General features: G+C 42.3%; 1 protein-coding gene across 1 annotated transcript; it reads left to right on the top strand.

Annotated features, from left to right (window-relative positions):
* LOC139452551 (salivary peroxidase/catechol oxidase-like) lies at positions 1 to 23,724 on the top strand. Its single transcript, XM_071234069.1, has 13 exons — positions 1 to 75; positions 199 to 528; positions 7,549 to 7,609; positions 10,713 to 10,870; positions 15,161 to 15,340; positions 17,750 to 17,819; positions 18,853 to 18,962; positions 19,247 to 19,348; positions 19,519 to 19,614; positions 20,101 to 20,767; positions 21,051 to 21,220; positions 23,138 to 23,240; positions 23,537 to 23,724. Exons 2-13 carry the CDS (start codon positions 435 to 437, stop codon positions 23,598 to 23,600), a joined length of 1,875 nt encoding a protein of 624 aa, XP_071090170.1. The 5' UTR covers positions 1 to 75; positions 199 to 434; the 3' UTR covers positions 23,601 to 23,724.
* Positions 23,725 to 24,193: the final 469 nt, after the last annotated feature.

Here is a 24,193-nt window from a genome sequence, read left to right on the forward strand (position 1 = left end):
GAGCAGAGGCCAGATGCATAGTTCCTACATCTTGCAGCCAGGGCAACAGGAGGATGCGGATGAAACGAAAGGCATGTGAGTGTCATTCATTGATAAATATATTGTCATATTTAACTTAGCAATAAAAATACGTGCGCATTTTAATGGAACTGTTTTACAATTCGCAAATCTTGATACAACACCGTGCGTTGCCTGCAGGTTGACGTTATCTCGTGGGTTATTTGGTATACAGCAGTTGATCCAGACTTTTCCGTGATGGCGATGCCACGATAGCATCAGCCCCGGGGTCCTGATCATTGACAGAGGGCAAACACTACGGGAATGCGATTAGATGGTCTTGCAGCTCTATAGATATATAAATATCTGGGACAGTTTTAAACGTTGCCAATTACCAGTGAAGCCTCGCGGAGCGCCACAACGTGTGTTGTCCCACTATGGCCGTGAAGTTACCTGTGCGGTCTATCCCTTTGATCTTCATCTACCTGTGCAGCGTGTTGGATGTACGTGCAGCGTCAACCGTCAGTAGACGTAAGTGTAATTAGGATTGATATGCTTTGGTAGATGTTATTTTCATATTTACACCCAAGACACTACTATTTTGATCCAAAAAAAAAACCGCAATCGGATACGTCATGTGGAGAGCGTTTACATGTGATCTGTTAATTTACAATGTGTGTGCATGCGTGCATGCGTGCGTGAGTATTTAAAGCAAAAGTGTTATGAAAGAATACTTTTCTGTCGTACATAAAGATGTATAGTTAACAAAGATTGGATATTGGTCATCTGTGTATGTTTTGTTTATTGTAAATCACAAGTGATATATTCAAAAGGTAGGTACGATATATTACCTTATTCAGTTAAAAACATCCATTTTCTGGAAACATGTTAGATGGAAACAGCGAAGTAACATATTACCCAAAATGTCACCTACTCGGTCAGGTAAACGTGACATTAACGCGTCACCGCGATATTTCACATTATTTTGCGTTGTAAGATCTGGACACGTCTTAAAATGTGTTTTGTTTTACTCTTTACAATAATTGGTTTATGGCTTTGTCAGATGAAGTGGTATGCTTTGTTCTGAGATACACCCTCTCACCATCCACCTGACTATAGACGCACTTGCTGATTGGCTGAGTGATGTCCCTAGACGGGGAAACATGTTGTACTGTAATTGTTCTCTTTTCAACAGGAGAGCGAGTCTTTATACCTTTGACAACAGTTTCTAAAATTAGTGAAGATAAATAAAATATAAGGTACACGTGGATGATAAACTGAAATATTTTAGACTGAGTGACTTAGTGAGTCGAACGCCGAGGGCAGTGTGCTAATCAAGGAAAATAATCAGTGCGAATCTGGGATTCGGAGTCACGAACTTGGTGACTAATTTTGGCGACTTAACGCCAGGGTTAACCAAGCCCCTAATGTGTCAGAGAGAAATCTGAAGTGGTGTCATGTCTTTACTAATTTAATACCCAAGTGATTTTGAAATGTTTTGTTAGATTAGTGTTATTACTTATAGTAAGTGTTTGCTGGGAATGAATTAATGGTGCCAGGATCGAGGGTTTGGTTTGATAAAGCGTCATGATCGCGCGAGAAAGCGTACATTGACAGATGGATGTTGAGAGAGAGAGAGAGAGAGAGAGAAAGAGAGAGAAAGAGAGAGAGAGAGTATTAGTATGTGTGTCTGTGTATTTGTGTGTGTGTTCCGAATGTAAACGTATACAAGTCAAGTGTGTGTGTGTGTGTGTTTTGTTGGGGTTGTTTGTGTGTGTAGGGGTGATGTGTGAATGTAGATGCGATGTGTGTGGGTGTGTGCGAGTGTGTCTTTGTATGTGTGTGTGTGTGTGTACCGCTTTTAGCATTATTCAAACAATATCACGGAGGACAAATGAAATGGATTCTCACATTATATTTAACATATATACGAGATATACTGTGCATACACATGATAAAACCTTTCCGTCCGGCCATTCGTTATCTCTGACCCTGTACCGGATGAGTCGGTTTAAAAACATCATATTTCGTGGTTTTCTCTATTCGCGGAAGTTTCGAATTTACGTAATTGTATGACAACCATGTTCGTGTCTAATATACATTCACAGTACAAATATATATTTGCTGAAAATGTTTTTGTTTTTACTAATATTGAATTATAACTTCTATTAGTTATTTCATAATACTATTTTAACGCGCATCCGGTTGACGTTCGCGGCTGTCATGAATGTCATTCTTATCACGAAGCTTCGAAGACCGACACGGAACCGCCCGAATGCCAGCTTCCTTGATAGGTCTTTATGTTAACACGCTTCCCTGGTGATATCACACATGCTACTAAACCCCGCTAAATATTTCTGATGAAATAGTATCCCCTTGAGAACAATGTGGAGAGGCGCGCACCAACACTGGAATGACGTCACGGTGAATAATCTGATGTCCTGGCCTGTGTTTGTGAAACAATGTTTCACTGTTGTAATAGGCATCACGGGTTTTTATTAGTAATTATCACCTTGTGATATGCAACAAGAGTCAACTGTTTCGAGTAATGTCTTTCAGCTGCCAGTAAATAACATTATCCCAACCTTCATCCAATGTAGTGTATTACCAAGTTTAACCTCTAGGACATAACTTCGGGTTGTTCTCACAAATACAGCTGTTTGTTTGTTGTTTAACACCGCGCTCAGCAATATCCCAGCTATATGACGGCGGTCTGTCAATAATCGAGTCTGGACCATACAATCCAGTAATTGACATCATGAGCACCGATCCACGCAATTGGGATCGATGACATGCATGTACCAAGTCAGCGAGTCTGACCACCCGATCCTGTTAGTCGCCTCTTACGACAAGAATAGTCGCCTTTTACGGCAAGCATGGGTTGCTGAAGACCTCTTCTACCCCGGATCTTCACTGGTCCGCATACAGCTGACATGATTTGCACAAAAAGTAGGGGATACTAGGAAATATCCTAAAATTTCCAAAATAGTAAGAGATATTAGTTTCTAGCAATAATCGATGTTGACGGACGATAGGGACAAGATGGGAAATGTGGCGTTTTTGGATCAGTAGTGGGTATAATACCGCCACGCTTTGTCAAACATTCATTCACTCAACGAGGCACACTGCATTTGTGTCTTCTAATGGATATTGGGGGGAGTGCAGTCAAAGTGGTCGGCGTTCTGTGACGTTGACCCACAAGTCTCCCTATCATGTCCCGATGAGCTCAATCGGGGAATGGTCGGGGCTAATTTGTGGCCATGGCATTCTAGGCATGTTGTGCTGCTGGAGACGAGCATTGACGATTCGTGCACGGGGATCACAAGACGTCGGCTCACACGCTTGCAAACGGGACATCAGAGGGTGCCAGTGTGTTGTCCCGAAAGTATTGTCCAGTGACCCTTTCTTGTACAATATGGAGTGGGGTTTGGTCAGTCTTAGTGTTGCAACCCACACCATAACCGATCTACCGCCTCAGGTTGGCATCGGCTTAGCGTATATTTCGACGTCGCCAGACACGACCATGTCCATCAAGGGAGTGCAAAGTGGATCGGGTCTCATATGCTGCATGTTGAAGTTTTCTGTCGCCTGCTGCTCATACTCCAGCAGCCTGATGAAAGTTTGACGTAATTGGTTTCGCCAGTTGAGGTCAACTTCGGAGAGCATGGTTTCGGATCAATTGATCCTGTACTCGACCGTGGATGCCTTGAACGGGGTCGATCGACAATTTGGGTTTGTTAGTACCTGTTCCATTGTCTGCTTATCACAGACTGTGAAACATTGAACGTATTTGCCACTGCACGCTGACCTCTGCCCGTCTCCACCATGTCAATACCCCATAGACGCTCAGCCTTGTTGCAGACGCCGCATTGCCAGTTCAAGCACAAATATCATCCATATACAATTTTAGATTTGTAACTGATTGTGAATGTTTGAAAGAGGATATTATTTACCCTGGTAATCTGTATAACAAATGCTTGGTTCAGTATTGCTTCTGTTACGTCGTCACGTTTTGCACAACATTGACAACCAGAACTCTCCCAAGTGTACATCATTTTGAAAAATCACATATTTTATTGAAACAACAATTAATTACAATAAATGTCAATTACGGATCTGCATGACCATTTCTTTAATAATCACATTTGGGATTTGAATGCCATAATGAACCAAACCTAGGAACATGAGCAGGAAAACTTTTGTCACACAAATAACTGCTTCCCATAATTCCTCATCCACAATCTCAGAACAACTACTATAGATTGGCGCCTTCCGCCTCCAGTCAATAACATGGAGCCCTGACCAGAAGGACAAAACATGTTGTTTTTTAAAATCTTCCATATTCTTTGAGAAATATACCAAATGTAGTCATGTTTAATATACGAATATCTGTTAATAATTTTTGTAACAGAAAGAATAGTTTGCATGAGTCTTTGTTGATACTAATTTTCCATAGTAAACAAACATACATCAAATATTAAATTTCATGAACACATGGTGTCACCCATTACTAATTTTACTACTATTTTGTCTTTTACGGCCGTTTGAATCTGTTTCGATAGATAATCCAGATAAGTTATCAGTTGGCGTTGATGTTTTATATAATTATATTAAATTGCTTAATTTTGTTGTATGCATATTGCCAATACATGTACATGTAGGTCACAACATGTCAGACATTGTTTGTTGCTTTTTATGTTCAGGCTTGCCTTACAGTTTTTATTAAATTCATTTTTCTTCTTACGTCATTTCTGAATTTGAATGTTTTCTGTGCTCTCGATGTCTTTAACCTTTCAGGACCTATAAATTCAATTTCAAAATCCTGAAAATGTATTCTTATTCATGTTCATTTACGAATAGCTAGGTCTGACTTGAAGTCGCGTAGTTGGCTTATCGCTGAGACGTATTCATATGTTTAAGGTGACATTTGTCTTGTAAACCAATATCTGTCATGTATGTAAATGTGCAAACAAAACTCTACGATGTCTGCTGGTAAATACATATGCCTGCAATTCCTGTGCTGGTCAAACATGTGCTCATCTAAATGGTCAAACAATAAACACGTGTTCTGAAATGTCACAGCCTTGGCAAAGGTTAGAGGTCGATTAAACATATAAATATCAGCTCAGTGATACAGAGTCAGCTAATTAAATGTCTAATGTCTTGACAGCACTCATGTTAAGTCCGTAAATATTGGAACGTTTGCCCAAATGGTGTTTGCTCGGCTGCGTCATGACACAAAGGTCAATATGCAGGTGTATCGGAGACACTCCACCGTGACCTTATACCGGTGTCGGGATGCCCACTGGGGTTATCGTAATCTGCACGTCAACGGAGGTCAGTTCCCTGAACGAGATCTGGGAGTGAAGAGATGGGGTTAGATGGGGATAGAGGCTGTGGCTCTCATCTAAGTGTGTTCAGAAACTGATATCAGTTCGGAACTCATGAGCGTTTCTCATTGTAATAGCACATATATTTCTTAGAAATGATTTTGTCACTTTTATTTACCCTTATACATGCTTATACTAGAAGTTCAAAACAATCCAAACAATAACACGATTCCGTTAAATATACTCCTGTATATCATAAATATTGTGTGTTCGTACTTTGCTGTCACCGTTTGCTCATCAAATCAAGCGATTGATAAAAGAACATGAAGTGAATGTGATGAAAGGATTTTAAAACATTTAAACATACATTGATGGAATGACTAGATAGTTTTAACGCCGATTTGAACTATATTCCAGTTATATAACGGCGTGTCATCTTAATGTGGCAGGAAAACCCCGAAGTGAATCAGGTCTCAGACGTTTACCACTATGTGTCCTTAACTTCTTTTGAGTAATATATAAGATTTATGAATCATTATGATCATACAGAGATTTCTTAAGCTCGCCTGTAGCAACTTTAAGATTTTCTTTATGTTTATTGTAATTATGATTTATACTCGGCTGCCTGACAAATCTCTGCTTCTATCTACATGACCTGAGGCTCCTATACAATGTACTATGAATATGGTTCAGGGCGCCGCCGGTCAAAAATGGTCTGACGTACATGATGCCGAAAATTCTTCACTCAACCATTCAGAGATATTTGCAAAATGTCCTTAATCAGCATATGTGGGTACGAGCCTGTTCATGTTAATCTTACTACTGCCACTGCAACTACCACAACAACATGACCAGATGATTGTAATTGGTTTCTGGTTGGCAAGAAGTTGTCATTTCTCCAAACAAAAGGCATAGTCTAAGTTTGGATTCTTCTTCTTCTTTTTCTTCTTCTCCTCCTTCTTCAACTACTTCTTCTCATTCTTATTCTTATTCAATCTTCTTATCTCTCTTCTTCTTCATCTCTCTTACTTCTGCTTCTCCTCCTTCTTCACCCCTCCTACTCCTTATTCTTCTCCTTCTTATGCCTCTTATTCTCTTCTTCTTCTCTTCCTTCTTCTCCCCTTCTTCTCCTTCGTCTCCATCTACTACTTCTTCTCCTTCTTCTCATATCTTCTCCTTCTAATCCTCTTCTTCTCCTTCTTTTCCTTCTTCATCTCTATCTCCCCTTCTTCTTCTATTCCTCCTTTTCTCCTTCTTCTCCTTCTCTTTCTTCTCTATCTCCCCTTCTTCTCCTTCTATTCCTCTTCTCCTTCTCTTTCTTCTTCTTCTTCTCTATCTACCCCTTCTTCTCCTTCTATTCTCCTTCTTATGCTTCTAGGGGCCACTGTGGGCCCAGTCGTCTTAGGCGCCGCGATTAGCTGTGCAGAGTTGCGTCCTTTGGGCACGCCAGAAACCTATGATTGCGGGTTCAAATCCCGGTTCGCCCTGATTATGTTTCTAGGTTTGTCAGAACCATAACCGTGCTCGTGGGTTTTACCGAAGTGGTTAAACGTCTCAGACGTTAAAAGCGGCGTTCAAGCGGCGTTAAACCTTTCTGAAAGATAACACCACTCGCTTTCCAATTTAGTTTAAAAAAGTGTACGTTCATAAACCGCCGGGCAAAAGAGAGCATACACCCATGTTTGATGATGGCTCTATATGAAAAACAAAACAAAAAGTGGTTATTCGCCGGAACGCATCACTGAGTATCTCATTGCACAGGCCGTCTGAAGGGACACGGGGGTCGCTATGTCACAGTACACAGTAATGAGGATATGAGCAGAGTGAAGTATAAGTTTTCAAGAGTATACATGTGCTTTCTTTTGTCCGACATCAACTCTACATGAACGAGGCCACGCCCAGGGAACAATTAGAATATAAGTATGTTTACAAATACATGCAGTTATAACACCAAACACCTCATCATATTTCCAATCTTATTCCGCACGAGGAACAGGATTAAAATTCAACCTTTCATACCCAGGTGCCCTTTTAGCTTATAATATCCCCTACATATGAAAACAAGAAAACTGTGCAAACAAGAAACGAGTCTCCCTACCACGTACCACAGTCCCCAACCCCACCCCCAAACACACACACACACACACACACACACAAATTGTAAGTTACAAATAAGATAGGGTTTGTGTATATATTTGAAATGTTGTCTTTCATGTTTCAGTACATTACTACGACCAAGTGGCATGTGGTCTGAAGCAACCAGGCAGCCTGCACTACTGGTGGTAAGTTGAACCACCAGCCGGGTGAGGGTGTAGTTTACGTGCGTCCAAAGTCCCAAGTATTGGGGGTCGTAGACAATACAGCTTTGGTGTCATCACATAAGGGCGTATCCTTCACCCAAGGGACCCAATGCAGCGTTCAAAAGTTCAGATAACACACACGAATCTGATGCTGTAAGGTCTTACCACTTCAAGATCGGCTGCTGATACAGATAAACTACAGTACATGTACATATGTATTGAATTTAGGTCATTGCTTTATGTATACATAAAACAAAATGTGATTGAGACGACATCGTATTGTATATTGTATATATAGCTGTTTATCAATCAATACAGATATAACATATAATTTATTAAATTCATTCAGCCGTGCATATGCTCAAATTACCACGGGTAACTACACACGAAGTCTCACACACCTCGCACTAGCCTTAAACACCACGCACTAGGCTTATGCACCACCGACAAGTCTTCCATACCACAACCTAAGTCTTATACACCACGTACTAGCCTTACACACCACGCACTAAGTCTGACACACCACGCAGTAGCATCACACACCACGCACTAGCATTTCACACCAGGCACTAAGTCTCACACACCACGCACTAGAATTAAACACCACGCACTAGCCTTACACACCACTCACAACTCTTACACACCACGCACTAGAATGACATACCACGCACTAGCCGTACATACCACGCACTAAGTCTTACACACCACGCACTAAGCCTTACACACCACGCCCTAGCATAACACACACCAAGCACTAGCCTTACATACCACGCACTAAATCTTATACACCACGCACTAGCCTTACACACCACGCACTTGCCTTACACACCACGCACTTGCCTTCCACACCAGGCACTAGCCTTACACACCACGCACTAGCCTTACACACTACGCACTTGCCTTACACACCATCCACTAGCCTTACATACCACGCACTTGCCTTACACACCAAACACTAACCTTCCATATCACGCACAAGGCTTACACACCACGCACTAGCCTTACACACCACGCACTAGGTTTTACACAACGTACTAGGCTTACACACCACGCACTAGCTTACGCCCCATGCACGAGGCTTCACACAACGAACTAGCCTTACACACCGTGCACAAGGTCGTACACACCACACACTAGGCTTTACACAACGCACTAGCCTTAAACACCACTCACTAGCCTTACACACCGACGCACTTACACAGTCTTACACACCACACACTATCATTACATACAACGCACTAGCCTTACACACCACAACTTAAGTCTTATACACCACACACTAGCATTACACACCACGCACTAATTCTTACACACCACGCTTTAGCCTTACACACCACCCACTTGCCTTACACACCACCCACTAGCCTTCCATACCACGCACTAGGCTTACACCCCACGCACTAGCCTTACACACCACGTACAAGCCTTACACACCACGGCCTAGCCTAACACACTACGCACTAGGCTTTACACAACCCACTAGGCTTACACACCACGCACTAGCCTTACGCATCATGCACGAGGCTTCACACAACGCACTTGCCTTACACGCCACCCACTAGCCTTCCATACCATGCACTAGCCTTACACACCACGTACTAGCCTTAAACACCACGCACTAGGTCGCACACACCACGCACTAGGTCGTACACAACACACTAGGCTTACACACCACTCACTAGCCTTACACACCACGGACGCACTGCCTTCGACAGAACCTTGGTTATACCCCCATCACACCAAAATGGTTCTCAATACGTTGTGAAAATGTTGTCGAACGGGCTACGTGTATGAACGTAGTGGACGTAGTAAAACCAATGGACAGTCTTTTTACGAACTTCATGGACGGGTTCGGACGGGGAGGGTGCTCCAGAACTTTGAGTCTGCTCAAACTTTTATCCAGGTCCATCCCGTTCTGCAATTAGTCGGACTGACAACGTACTTAAAACGAGAAAGACGTATTACGAACGGAATTTCCATACTTCGAACCTACTAGGGACTTGTTACGACGTGGTGCAGTCGGACATGAATTTCAGAACGTGTGCACACCGACCGTGAGGCGAGGTTGAGCTGGTTAAGAACGGGTTGAGATCGGCTACGGACGTGCTCGAACTGCTTCGAAACGTTGTCGGGATGAGGTGAACGGGCACTTTTACACAATCTGAACTGGATACAAACGGACTGCAGACTGGCTAAGAACGAGATAAGAACGAGATTGACGTATTGAGGACTGCTTATGAACGAACTAGCATCGTATTTTACGCCAAACTACGCTTTCTACCGTGATCACAGCCCGTTTTAGTATTTTGTTTAGAACGGGGTAGAACGGGATAGAACTACTTTGGTGTGATGGTAGCGTTAATGTAACAACAAATTGCAATTCTAAATGTTAATGTGGACTTTTGACAGAGCCTTGGCGATGTTCTGCTTGTGTAATTGTTGTGTGGTACAAAGAGGTTATGCCGGGAGGGTAGGTAGAAGTGTATCCAAATGAAAAATCGTTCAACGCTATCACAGATTGTAAGATAGCATTGATGACATTTCGCAAGATTACAGCCTAGCGGCGTTGTGGGCTATTCCTAATGATGCCACAGGAGCATATAAGACGTTATACAAAAGGCAAGGGTGAAATAGCACATACCTCCCAGAGCGATCCCATGTAGTGAGATGCATTACACCAATCATGGGGAAAGTGATGGGTGTACAGGTAACATTGTTGATCACTCATTCACTCACTCACTCATTCACTCACTCACTCGTTCACCCACTCGTTCACTCACTTGTCCACTCACTCACTCACTCGTGCACTCACTCACTCGTGCACTCACTCACTCACTCACTCACACACTCACTCACTCACTCACACACTCACTCTCCGTAAACTCTATGTAGCCTTTGACCTTTGACATCCGCATGAAGTCGACTCGCCACTCCGTGTCATGAAGCTGAAGCCAGAAACCGCAAGAAAGTGTCGTATTGATATCAATGGATGCACATTCACTGTATGTTAGTTAACAAATATTTTGGCATTATTAGTTATTGAATTCTTTTGCATTGTTAATGTCTGCTATGTTCGGTTCCCAAGGCAACCAAGACGCCCTCCGCCATGTTCAATGGACATATCGTGTGACCCCCACGCCCGATATCGGACTTTCGACGGCTCCTGCAACAACCTCCGTCGTCCTCAGTGGGGAATGGCGGGTTTCGCCTTCGACAGACTACTCCACGCCCAGTACGATGACGGTAATGGTCATCTATCAGTAGACAGTCACAACAGTAGCCTGCAATCTATGGACTCTCAGGAGGGACATTGTCGCGTTGTCGCCCTCACACAAACAAGAAAAAAGTGTCAAAACTAACCAAAGCGCGACAATGCAACAATGCCCGACATTTTGGCCATTTGTCGCATACTTACAACGAACTTGGCACACTACTGACATAATTACGTGCACGTACAAATGAACCAAGGCAAAATAATAGAGTGACTAGAAAAATTGACATGAGTGGCGTCAACAGCATAGATGGTAGCGTGACGAACTACAGATCAAGAGGCCTCAGGTTCGTATCCCGCCGAGGTTTTGAAAGTGATGTGTGTTGTTTCTTTGTCTTACACATAACGGGATGTAAATCACAAGTAAATCACAAGTAGGGTTTGGTGGCAAGAACGTATCGAAATCGTGAATTATATTCATCTTCAGTACTCGGCCGCGTCATACCAAAAGATGTTAAAAGATGGTACTTGTTGTTACCCTGTCTGGCGCTCGGCATTAAGGGGCTAAAGCAAGGACTGGTCGGCTCGGAGTCTGTATACTGTGTCTGTGTGGGGTATTCATGTTAAACTGCGGCATGGTATCTCAGTGAGCTAGAACTATAAATTGGCATCAGTCCGGACGAGTACAAGCAGCCACACAAACACACGCGTGCATGAACGTCGCTATATAAGTGCAATAATCTTGGACGCGACGTTAAACCCCGTTTCACATCACCACCTCAATACTGCGTGTTTTACAGGCGTACACTATTCACCTGGTGTCATCACTAATTTTCAGTGTTTCATTCACAAAACATTCACAGCCATTTTGCCTTTTAGGCCCAATGGAATATGCTTCGTCGGATAATCGAGACATTTTTTTTTACATTTAATTATCTTCGCATTTCAAAATCTACCAGATTCATATTCCATGGGGTGTGACGTACGTATATCAGGTCACGTGAATTTGGACATTGTCATTATATCTACATTTGGCACAACAGTGTTGATATTATAAGAATATGTATTAGACATATACTCTCAGAAACAAGTAGGGGATCATGAAATATAAATGGTATGATCGGTCGTGAAAGGTCAAATCTCGCTCAGCCTTTAATATTGTTTGGTTTTATTATCCATTGTAACACGTGAGCTCTCTATTTATGTTTTAGTGCAGTATTTGCGAACACCCGTTCGTCCGTTTGTTGTTTAACGCAGCACTCAGCAGTATTCCAACTATATGACGGCGGTCTGTAAATAATTGAGTCTGGACCAGACAATCCAGTGATGGACATCATGAGCATAGATCCACGCAACTGAAATACGATGACATCAGATCAACCAAGTCAGCGAACCTGACCTTACAACAAGCATAGTCGCCTTTTACGGCAAGCATGGGTTGCTGAAAGCTATTCTACCCCGCATCTTCAGGGGTCGTATTTGTGAACAAATTAAGGATGCGTCATTTACAACCTGATGGACGCCGTAGGGATATATGCATGTTTCAAACTAGAAGAACTCTGCAAGAGGTAACCAATATGTTTAATGTGTCTCTTTGTGGACTTTGGAAGAGGTTCCTTCGGAAACAAAATGTCAATGATCGGCCCCTCACAGGGCGTCTCAGATCAACAAAGCAAGTCCAGGATCGATAAACAGCAACAAAGGTTATCAGATACAAACCTGCGACCCCTTGATGCGTTGTCTTTGACTGTTTGACGTCCCACGTGTCATTTTTACTTGTCACTATTATCTTGGTTTGGTTCACTTGTACATAAAAATACAAAATAATAGTGTATCAAGTTCATCGAATGTCCTGGTGGTATATATGTTGTGCAAGGGCCCGTGAATGTGATTTTACACCTAATTCTATTCAATATATATTAATACCCGTACTAGATCCGGGGTAGAATAGGTCTTCAGCAACCCATGCTTGCCATACAAGACGACCAATGGGAATCGGGTGGTCAGGCTCGCTGACTTGATTGATTCATGGCATCGTATCCCGTTTGGGTACATCAATGCTCATGATGTCATTTACTGGATTGTCTGGTCCAGACTCGATTATTTACAGACTGCCGTCATATATCAGGAATATTGCTGAGTGCGGTGTTGAACATCTCTGTGAGTTAAAGGGTCGTCGGTTGTCGGAAGTTTGATGTAGTAACTCCGATTAAGTATATATAATTCAAACACAGAGATGGCAAAAACATTAATGTGAGTGAGTATTGTTTAACGCCGCTATTTCAGTTATGTCACGGCGTGCCGGCTTGAAGCTGGAGAAAAAACCGGAAGTGATGTAGATCCAAAACAAGAAACAATCAGGACGAACCTGGAATTCGAACACACGATCATAGGTTTCTGGCACGCCTAGGGGACACCACTCTGCAAGGCGAATTCATCAATGTATGGGTTACTGGCTGAACAGTTATATTTGCTTGAGTCCTGGGCAGGATCGAAGCTCTAGAAACTCTCTGGAGCCAAGCAACCGAGCAAGGTCACCCATCCAAGGGTTCCCCGTGACTCACGTGACTTAACGCCACTTTGAACAAAATTTCAGTTTCACAGCATATCAACATGATGTGGGAGGAAATCCCTAAGTGATGTATGTGTATGGTGCTTGGATTCGAAACCACGATCAGAGTTTACTGGTACGTCTAGGAGACGCAACTCTTCAATGCGAATTGCGCCGCCTTAAACGACAGGGCCAATCGTGTGTCCTCATCGATTTGAAAAGATGTCGGAGACCGGAATGAATTAAAGAGAAATGCAAAGTCTTTGTTTCTTGATGTGAAAAGACGTTTAGTTGATGAAAAACGATAAAGACAATAACGATATATGACCTAATTTCTGAAGCAACAATGAAATATGTGATTTCATTTTTAGAAAAAGAACCCCAAAAATCAATAGTATTCAAAGCGCGATTGTACGACAACGCGACAAGGAGACAAATGGCCAACATATCGCGCTGCCGCATTGTCGCGCTTTGGTTAATTTTGACACTTTTTTCCCCTGTTTTTGTAAAGGTAGTGACGTATGTGCAGACTCACAATCATTAAAAAGGGTGCTAGACCAAGAGAGTAACTATTGACTCAGAATAGTAAATATGTTCTTGACCTGAACTAGACAATCGCGGGAAAGTTGGTTATCCAGGCATTACCAGCAAGACAGGATACGAAATATAAAATCCTAGCCAATAAGTTTTAGTTTAATGCCACCAGAGTAAGTCAGTGCCAGAGAGAAAGCTGACCCATAACCACTTACTCACGAAACCTAGGCTTCGATCTATAGCAAGACGACATTAAACGGTCTAGCGATTCCTTGGGTCGAACACACATAATTTCGAGTTTAATACGAGTGAGTGAGATTGGTTTAACGCCGCATTTAACAGTATTCCAGTTACATAACGGCGTGTCAGCGTAATGTGGGAGGAAAGTCCGAAGTGATGCAAGTCTCTGACGTTTACCACTTCGGTGAAACCCACGTGCACGGGTATGGTGCTGACAAACCTAGAAACATAATTGGGGCGAACCGGGATTCGAACCCACTTCATAGGTTTCTGGCGTGCCCAAGGTACGCAACTCTGCGCATCGAATCACGGCGACCTTGACGACTGGGCCGCCCGTGCCCCCCAGTTTAATACGAGACACGCGGACCTCGGAGAAAGTACTCTCTGGGTCAAGCGTGGGAACGCTGTATCCTGGCGAGGTGACAAAAGTGTGTTTTCTGACATTTCAGCCATTAAACGGTATCACTAAATATATACAACCAGCTATGGAAATTATTGATGTGGCAAAAGTGACCATAAATACATGAGAAACAAGATAATCGCTCTACTGCGAGAAAATCAAACTTACTATACATGAATAAGGTAGCAAACATATATAACATAAGATATATTAAAAACAATACATGAAAAAAGTATGCGATTAAACCGCTAAAATGGTTCACCAAATCTCCAACGTTGTTTGTAAATTCTCTGAACAACGACGACCGCCGGATTTTGCCGAACGGTTACGACGCGGGGCAATTAAGGGAGAGGGTAGCGACCGGTTCGGACACATGACGTGACTAGACTGGTTTTACGACCCGTTGACAATTTGTATCATACTGATAAGTGTTTCGAGATTATATTTGCTTGTTAGATAAGTTCATTTAAGAATGCACAAGTATGAAGATCGATATTCGAACTTTCAATATCATTTCAGTGACACATTTACAAAATTTTATCCTCAAATGACGAAAATATATTTTGGCAGTGATAAACTATTTTTTCTGTTGCCTAGGTTACTATTACCCTCGGACCAGGGGGGTGGATGGCCGTCCTCTCCCATCCCCTCGAATAGTGTCCACCTTTATCCACAAATCGGACTCTGAAACGACCAGACTTGTCAGCTTGAGCAACATGTTCCAGGTGTGGGGGCAGTTCTTGGACCACGACCTCACCTTTACCCCCATGCAGAAAGGTAGGATTTGTTTGTTTGTTTGTTTGTTTGTTTAACGCCGGAGTCAGCAATATTCCAGCTGTAATCGAGTCTTGAGCAGACAATCCAGTGATTGACATCATGATCACCAATCGACGCAATTTGGATACGATGGCATGCATCCACAAAGTCAGCGAGTCTGACCACTCGACCCCGTTAGTCGCCACTTTCGACAAACATGGGATGCTGAAGATCAATTCTTACCCGGAACTTCACAGATCAGAGGTGTATGCGTTCGCTCTTTACAACCAGGTCACAATAGGTCAGAATAGGGCAATCTGTATTTTGACGACTGAATGGATCAGTCTTTGTTACAGATTGTGGGTCACATAGCTCCGACAGTTGGGGCGTTACTTATTATTTCAATCACTGTTTTGTCTGATTATATCAGAGTCGATTATGTACAGATCGTCGTCACTTAGTTGGAATATTGCTGACAAAAAGCTACCCTAATGTTACGGGGAATATTTTCAGAATATAGATAGCCACGGATACAGACAGGCGCGTCGGTTTGGTCTTGCCCTGTTGGGATTTCGGGTAAGCATAGCTCCCCAGTAGGATAAGAATAGATCCCCAGGAGGGTAAGAATAGATCCCCAGTTGGATAAGAATAGCTCCCCAATAGGGTAAGAATAGCTCCCCAGTAGGGTAGGAATAGATCCCCAGTAGGGTAGGAATAGATCCCCAGTAGGGTAGCAATAGATCCCAAGTATGGTAAGAATAGATCCCCAGTAGGGTAAGGGTAGATCCCCAGTTGGGTAACAATAGATTCCCAGTAGGATAAATATAGATCCCCAGTAGGGTCAGAATTGATCCCCAGTAGGGTAAGAATAGATCCTCAGTAGGGTGAGAATAGATCCCCAGTAGGGTAACAATAAATCCCCAGTAGGGTAAGAATAGATCCCCAATAAGGTAAGAATAGATCCCAAGTAGGATAAGAATACATCCTCAGTAGGGTAAGAATAAATACCAAGTTGGGTAAGAATAGATCCCCAGTCGGGTAAGAATAGATCCCTGGTATGGTGAGAACAGATCCCCAGTAGGGTAAGAATAAATCCCCAGCAGCATGAGAATAGATCCCCAGTAGGGTAGGAATAGATTCCCAGTATGGTGAGAACAGATCCCCAGTAGGGTAAGAATAGATCCCCAGTTGGGAAAGAAAAGATCCCCACTAAGGTGAGAACAGATCCCCATTAGGGTAACAATAAATCCCCAGTAGGATAAGAATAGATCCCCAGTAGGGTAAGAATAGATCCTCAGTACGGTAAAAATAGATCCCCAGTAAGGTGTGAACAGATCCCCAGTAGGGTCAGAATAGATTCCCAGTATGGTGAGAACAGATCCCCTGTAGGGTAAGAATACATCCCCAGTAGGGTAAGAATAGATCCCCAGTAGGATAAGAATAGATCCTAAGTAGGGTAAGAATAGATCCCCAGTAGGGTAACAATAGATCCCAGTAGGGTAAGACTAGATTCCCAGTAGGGTAGCAATACATCCCCAGTAGGGTAGCAATACATCCCCAGTCGGGTAAGAATAGATCCCCAGTAGGATTAGAATAGATCCTCAGTAGGGTAAGAATAGATCCCCAGTAGGGTAAATATAGATCCGCAGTAGGGTAAGAATAGATCCCCAGTAGGGTAAGAATAGATCCCCAGTAGGGTAAGAATAGATCCCCAGTAGGGAAACAATAGGTCCCCAGTAGGGTAAGAATAGATCCCCAGTAGGGTGAGAATAGATCCCCAGTAGGGTAACAATAAATCCCCAGTAGGGTAAGAATAGATCCCCAGTAGGGTAACAATAGGTCCCCGGTAGGGTAAGAATAGATCCCCAGTAGGGTGAGAATAGATCCCCAGTAGGGTAAGAATAGATCCCCAGTAGGGAAACAATAGGTCCCCAGTAGGGTAAGAATAGATCCCCAGTAGGGTAAGAATAGATGCCCAGGAGGGTAAGAATAGATCCCCAGTAGGGTAAGAATAGATCCCCAGTATGGTAAGAATAGATCCCCAGTAGGGTAAGAATAGATCCCCAGTAGGGTGAGAATAGATCCCCAGGAGGGAAACAATAGGTCCCCAGTAGGATAAGAATAGATCCCCAGTAGGGTAAGAATAGATCCCCAGTATGGTGAGAACAGATCCCAAATAGGGTAAAAATAAAACCCCTATAGGGAAAGACTAGATCCCCAGTAGGGTAAGAATAGATCCCCAGTAGGGTAAGAATAGATCCTCGGTAGGGTAAGAATAGATCCCCATTGTAACGACCACAAGGTTTTCTCATTGCACCGTTTATTAAAAAAAAAGAAACACTTAAAAAAGACGAAACAGTAACAAAACATCCAGACAGATGGATTGTCTTAGCTGATGCGTCTCATTAATAACATTGTTTTGTCCTCTAGATGCAGATGGAAGGGCTTTCAGATGTTGCTCTGATTTCCAAAACCAGGTCGGGCCCGGTCACTACCAAGGGTAGGTTACTTCTTTGAATCACCACATCTTTTCTTTCTTCTTCAGTGTTGTGTGACAACACCATCTGTTGTTATTGTTCTTGTCAAAATTAAAAAATAAATGCAGCAAAGAGGCTTCGGGTCATCCTGACACACGTTGATATACTTCTTATAAGCACGTTTAAATAACTCGTATATGAGATAACTTCGCCATAAACCGCAAAGAGTGAGTGAGTGAGTGAGTTGGGTTTAACGCCGCTTTTAACAGTATTGCAGTTATATCGCGGCGTGTCAGCTTAATGTCGAAGGAAAGCCCGAAGTGATGCAGGTCTCAGACGTTTACCACTTCGGTGAAACCACGTGCACGGGTATGGTGCTGACAAATCTAGAAACATAATTGGGGCGAACCGGGATTTGAACCCACAATCATAGTTTTCTGGCGTGCCCAAGGGACGCTACCCTGCACAGCGAATCGCGGCGCCTTAGACGACTGGGCCACCCGTGGCCCCTAAACCTCAAAGACCAATGAAGAACGAAGCGTGGTTTATTTCAAGGTAAACATTGTTCTGTCATGACGTCATTTCTGGAGATTTGAACATACGATTGAAACTTGATGACGCCATTATAAAATGGACTTGTCCGACATTGTTGAGGTCGGATCGTGTTACGGGACATCATTATTTAAATACGGATATACATGTTTAAAGCTCCTATATTTTATTAACATCCTTCAAAAGGGTGTACATGATGTTGATGTCTCATATAGGAAATAAACAACTACCACTCATCGTTTCTTTCTTAAATAACGCCAGAGAAACCACTCTATTTTATGTGAGTTCATTACTAAAGGTAAAATAGCGGTAACACGTATGTGAAAGGATCACAGAAACCCACATTTAACATTTAGCATAACTGACATGTTAGTGCAAGACTGAAAGGATAGTGCCACTGTATATCTTTCTATATGTCGAGGATAAAGGGCGAGGAATTCGAACTAACTGATCTTGTGACCATGTTGCCTCATGAATATGCATATGTGTTCTTTGTTTCCACAGGGGGCCGTGTTTCAGCATTCCTGTTCCACCCTTTGATCGCTACATGACCCGGAAGTGCATGTCTTTCTCGAGGTCAACGACAGCGCCAAGGGAAAAGTCTTGCGGAAAACGTACTTATGATCTATTACATACAAAACACTATAGAAACATCTATACGTGAAGAGAGAGCATGACACCAGAAAAAGCATTTGTTCATCCAGATACTTGCTAATAGGGCCGATAATTTAATGGTCTGACGTTGATAATTCAGGCAAAAATGTTCTGAAATATGTATTGTTGGTTTAAAAAAATACTCTCAGTTACAGAGGTATGATCATATATCCTGAAGCGCTGGTTGAAAATACAATATGTTCTCAAAGCGGGTTTCCTGTATTTCTGATGTTTCCTTGCTCAGGTTATCGTGAGCAGGTGAACGGGGCTACAGCCTTTGCTGACGCTTCAAATGTTTACGGGACAAACGAAAAAGACGCAGATGCTCTCAGAACATTTACAGGTGGTAAGTGGTGGTACTCTCTCTCTCTCTCTCTCTCTCTCTCTCTCTCTCTCTCTCTCTCTCTCTTAGAAATAGTCTGTCACTTTCATTGAAGTCTAGTCCCATGCTTTTCTGTCTCCTGTCTTTATCATTTGAACATTTACAAACACGTTACGTTATGCATTCTGTTCCAGGCATGTTGAAGACAAGGCAAAATGACATGCCCCCAGCGACAGGTGACAACACCACCTGCTTCCGCATCGATCCTAAGGACTATTGCTTACTTGCTGGTAGGTCAACTCGTGGACATGCATTTGAGTGGAGTGGAGTGGAGTGGAGTGGAGTGGAGAGGGAAGTGTCTAATGAGTTGCCCCCCATAGATGTAGCTGGGCAATGCAGATAAACGCGATGGCCGAACGATCGCGTCTAAAAACTGGAGAGATATGACAATCGGTATCAGGAGAAAAGATTTTGAGAAATACCAAACTTAACACACACACTCGACACGATTTGTTTGTTATATTTGATAACAATCGATTAAAGTTCTTCTGTGCATTTAGGCATGAGATATTCAAACAGCAATGTCATGATATTATTCTTTGTCAGTGTATATTTACTGCTAAAATCGTTCTCTTGTTCTTCGAGTTAAAGTTAATGAAGCGTTTTTTATTGTGTGTCAGCATCCCTCCGATTATACTTTTGGTTTTCTCGCCGTTCCCTCGCGCACACCTTGACACAGAGAACTATTAACTGTTGTGTCCTTGTTCCTGTTCCAGGGGACAAGCGCTTAAATGAACACCCAGGTTTGTCGGTCCTGCACGCGATATTCCTGAGAGAACATAACAGGATTGCAATAGAACTGTCCCTCATCAACCCCCACTGGAACGATGAACGCCTTTTTCAGGAAACCAGGAAGATCCTAGCTGCCCAGATGCAGGTCATCAGTTACTGGGAATGGCTGCCGCTGCTGCTAGGACCAGATCTGATGAGATTCTTTGAACTCGATTTGACCATTCCGTTCACGTATCGCCCGGAAGTGAACCCCACAGCTGTCAATTCCTTCGCTACTGCTTCATTCCGCTATGGCCATTCTCAAATTCCAGACGTTTGGACAGTTGGGAGGGAGAAAATTCCTCTCCATGCTATGTTCAATCGGCCTTATTTTGTTCTTAGAGGCATGTCTGAGGGGTTGGATGATGTCCTGACGGGGATGGTCTCTGACACATCCCAGAGAACTGACGTTTTTTTCAGTAACGGCGTTAGTGATCATCTGTTCGAGAAGGCAGACAGGCCGCCACTCGATTTGGTTTCTCTCAACATAAATCGAGGCCGCGATCATGGACTGCCTCCTTACACCGCCTTTAAGTCGTTCTGCGCGAGGCTTCTGGGAAATACTCCAAGATGGCCAACTAACCTGTACGCGGCCATGATAAACATATACAGGTACGTTATCACAGCCTGACGGCACAGGGACCCGAGTGCGAGTACAGCCGTATCCAACAGTAATATTGTGTGAATGGAGTGAGGGTGACAGAATGGCACTTGTCTTAGATGATTTGAAGTCAACGCCGTGGGGATTCCGGGTTAGAATAGGTCCCCAGAAACCTATTTTCCGGACGTGTTCCCTGTTAAATGGGAGTTCACTCCAGTAAAATCTTTCCACTCATTTTACAGCTCATACGATATATTTCTGAATGTTAAAAAATATTTTACCTGAATGTTACAGAACCATTGGGAACGTGGACGTATTCTCCGGGGCTGTGAGCGAGATACCCTTGCCTGGGGCTCAGGTGGGGCCGACCTTCGCCTTTATGATTGGTCTACAATTCCATCGCATCAAGTGGGGAGATCGCTTCTGGCATCAGACTGCTGATGAGCATATCGGCTTCACACATGGTAAAATCTGAAACTGCGGTTCTTTGATTGGAATCAGTACAACGTTATAGCGTCCCTGTTGTCTGAAATATCACGTTAGATGTTATAAGTGAGCACTCACACCATTCGCTGCTCAATCACACAAGATACATAAGTTTTATTGCTATTTTTAGCGTCACGTCTAGTTTTGTCTGGCTATCGGGTTGTGACTCTATTTAATTGTGAAGAAGAGTTGTGAAGGGTTTTGGTCACGTTTTACCGTAGGTCTTCAAACCAACATGCAACACTCGATGACTCACTGTAAATACATCATTTTGTTTACGTAGGGCAGGTATCTGTCAGCTGTAATTATCAGATGCCGTGTCTAATTTTATAATCCAAAACTGGCTTCCCCTGGAGATATCGATTGGGTGAGATCTCCTGGGATATATCTGAACTGAACTTTCTTACACTCAGGCCACAGTTTGTGGCTACACTATGTACAACGCAATGATAAGATATATCATGATATTATGCAATTTATATACATGTACAGATATGCGCTTTGTGGTAAAAATATATACACGCAAAATACATAACGAATAAGTATAACGAATATATAGAGTAATATGATGTTTTCCTAACAAACAATTCATTTTCTAACTGTGGCTATAATTTTATTGCAAGTCCTTATTTTGAGCTATTAAAAAGAAAATTTTTGTATACACTTGATTAAATATTTAAAAATATTTATGAATATTTCCTATCTTTTTCAAATGCTTCATTTGAATAATAGGTAGTGAAATTCACCTCCGACGTCATATATTGCATAGGTTACATTTCCGATCAACTGGGGAGATATTTGTCCGTTCTCACCCAGCAGATAGTGATTCGAGGGATGATGTGATGGAGATTTTCCTGTTAGATTCTTGCAAATATAATAAATGCTGCTAACATTTTGTATTTACCCCTTTCGAAGGATAGCTATATTTGCTGTCTTTGTTTGCTATCTTTCAAGTTAGAATTAACGAGGATTTTTAACAGTACTTTGAAAGTTCTGTGATGTCCATCTATAACTTAATCATAGTTGGTAAAAAATTTCCCAAAATATAAATACTGTCATTATAAATAAGAATTTACACTTTACAAGATAATTTTGAGGTTTACCACAAAACAAACAATTCTGCTATAATTCTAAGCTAGGTTGGCAAGTGGGTGTCAATGTATTTTTTCAACACAAGATCAGTTTTCAAAACCCGATACCCCACAACCATAAAGCAGAACAGGAGTAACCCAAGTGTAAAGTCTTAAAATAAAGTCACACAGAAAAATTTAGTTTTCTACCTTGGCTTAAGACGAAAACCCTAGCTCTTGTTGCCTTTTCATTTAGAATTTGCTTTGTCTTTGTAAATGCTACAATGATATTGCATCACAAGGCTTTTGCAGACCATTGTGACGTCATCGTTCATTATCGTTTATCAACTGAAAATGTTTGAAACTCCGTGGAGTAAGTTGGGGTAAAATAATGACCGTATTTACCAGTCTTTGAATAAAAGCTAAAAAGTCATTTCCATAATCATGACATGTCTCCATTGTACGATTCCGCTTACATCCTGAGCAAGCAGGTGTTTAGGAATCACTAGGAAACAGTAATGACACCAGGTGTTTGCGAGGTGAGCGTATCCTGATGACACGCGTGCAACGATAAGACACGTGTTCTCGTGAATATATGGTACAAAATATCCCCCTACTGGTACTGTCAGGCAACTATGATATTATTGTTCCCATGGAAAGTGTTCAGATTAACAAACGGTCCCGATTCACGAATTATTTACGGAACAAGATGTTGACGAGGGTCTCCGGACTACAGGGTGTCTCCATGTATGATTGTATGTGTCTCGTTGGAACTAGCGTCACCTCAATTCATGATCTGTGGGTGTTATCTTCATACATTTCCAGCACAATACCGGGAAATACAGAAAGTTCGACTGTCAAGAGTGTTTTGTGACAATTCTAACATCAGGGGATTTCAGCCGAACGTCTTCAAAGTTGAATCGGGAAGGTAATTTACCTTTAACACAATCGTTTCATTTCACATCATAATCCATGTTACATGTACCATCGATGCGTTAAATAATTTACCATTTTTCATATAACGATAAGCTGCACCTTGACGTTTTTTAATCACTGCATTTATGGGATGAGCCGACCCGAAAATCATCAATGTAGAATTCTTTTGAAATGGGAGAACATGTTCAGTATTAAACCTACAACGAAGTGAGAAAAGAGTAACGCTTCCATTTATGATTACAATACACGATGACCAACGACTAATTCACCTCCATGCTTGTTTTCCAGTAATCCAATTATCGACTGTTCCCAGTTACCATCTATGGATCTTACGCAATGGGCAGAGCACTGACGTCATAATGACGACGTACATGTGCCAAACGTCAATTTGCCTTGACACATTGTTTTGTGGGGCTTTGAAAGCTTTTATCCAAAATGTTATTTGGTTGATTTCAGAAGACACAATAAATGGTACATTCGGATGGCGTGCTTTGTGATTCTTGTCGGGACGAACTTAGCTGGTATCAGTAATTACGCTATTCAGAAGACATGTCTTATATAATAGTTTAGTTTCAAACGTAGATAACTGTGAAGGAATTAAAAAAATATGGAATGTGTCACTCATTCAGCGTATTTTATAGAGTGAGTGAGTTTGGTTTAATGCCGTAGTAAACATTTTTCCAGTTATATAACGGCGTGTCAGCTTCATTTGGGTGTTAATCTGGTGAAGGTGTTAGGTGTGAACTGCTTTGGTGAAACCCTAGAGCACAGGTATGGTGTTGAAAACCCCTAAAATATAAACAGGGAGAATACTGGATTCGAACCCACGATTCTGGCACGACTGGGCCACCCGTTGCCCTCCTGTATCATAGGTGTAGCTGGAGTGGAACAGAGCCCGGGCCCAAATGACAAAGGTGGGAAAGAACATTGAGAAGGGTTGTTTAT

This window comes from Haliotis cracherodii, unplaced genomic scaffold (assembly GCF_022045235.1).
Source record: "Haliotis cracherodii isolate W230 unplaced genomic scaffold, xgHalCrac1.p SCAF_9, whole genome shotgun sequence".
Taxonomy (NCBI): Eukaryota; Metazoa; Mollusca; class Gastropoda; order Lepetellida; family Haliotidae; genus Haliotis; species Haliotis cracherodii.

Coding starts and splice junctions, on each gene's coding strand:
- LOC139452551 (XM_071234069.1), top strand. CDS start 435: ATGGCCGTGAAGTTACCTGTGCGGTCTATCCCTTTGATCTTCATCTAC. Junction 529..7,548: donor AGCGTCAACCGTCAGTAGAC/GTAAGTGTAATT, acceptor TTCATGTTTCAG/TACATTACTACGACCAAGTG. Junction 23,241..23,536: donor TTCAAAGTTGAATCGGGAAG/GTAATTTACCTT, acceptor CTTGTTTTCCAG/TAATCCAATTATCGACTGTT.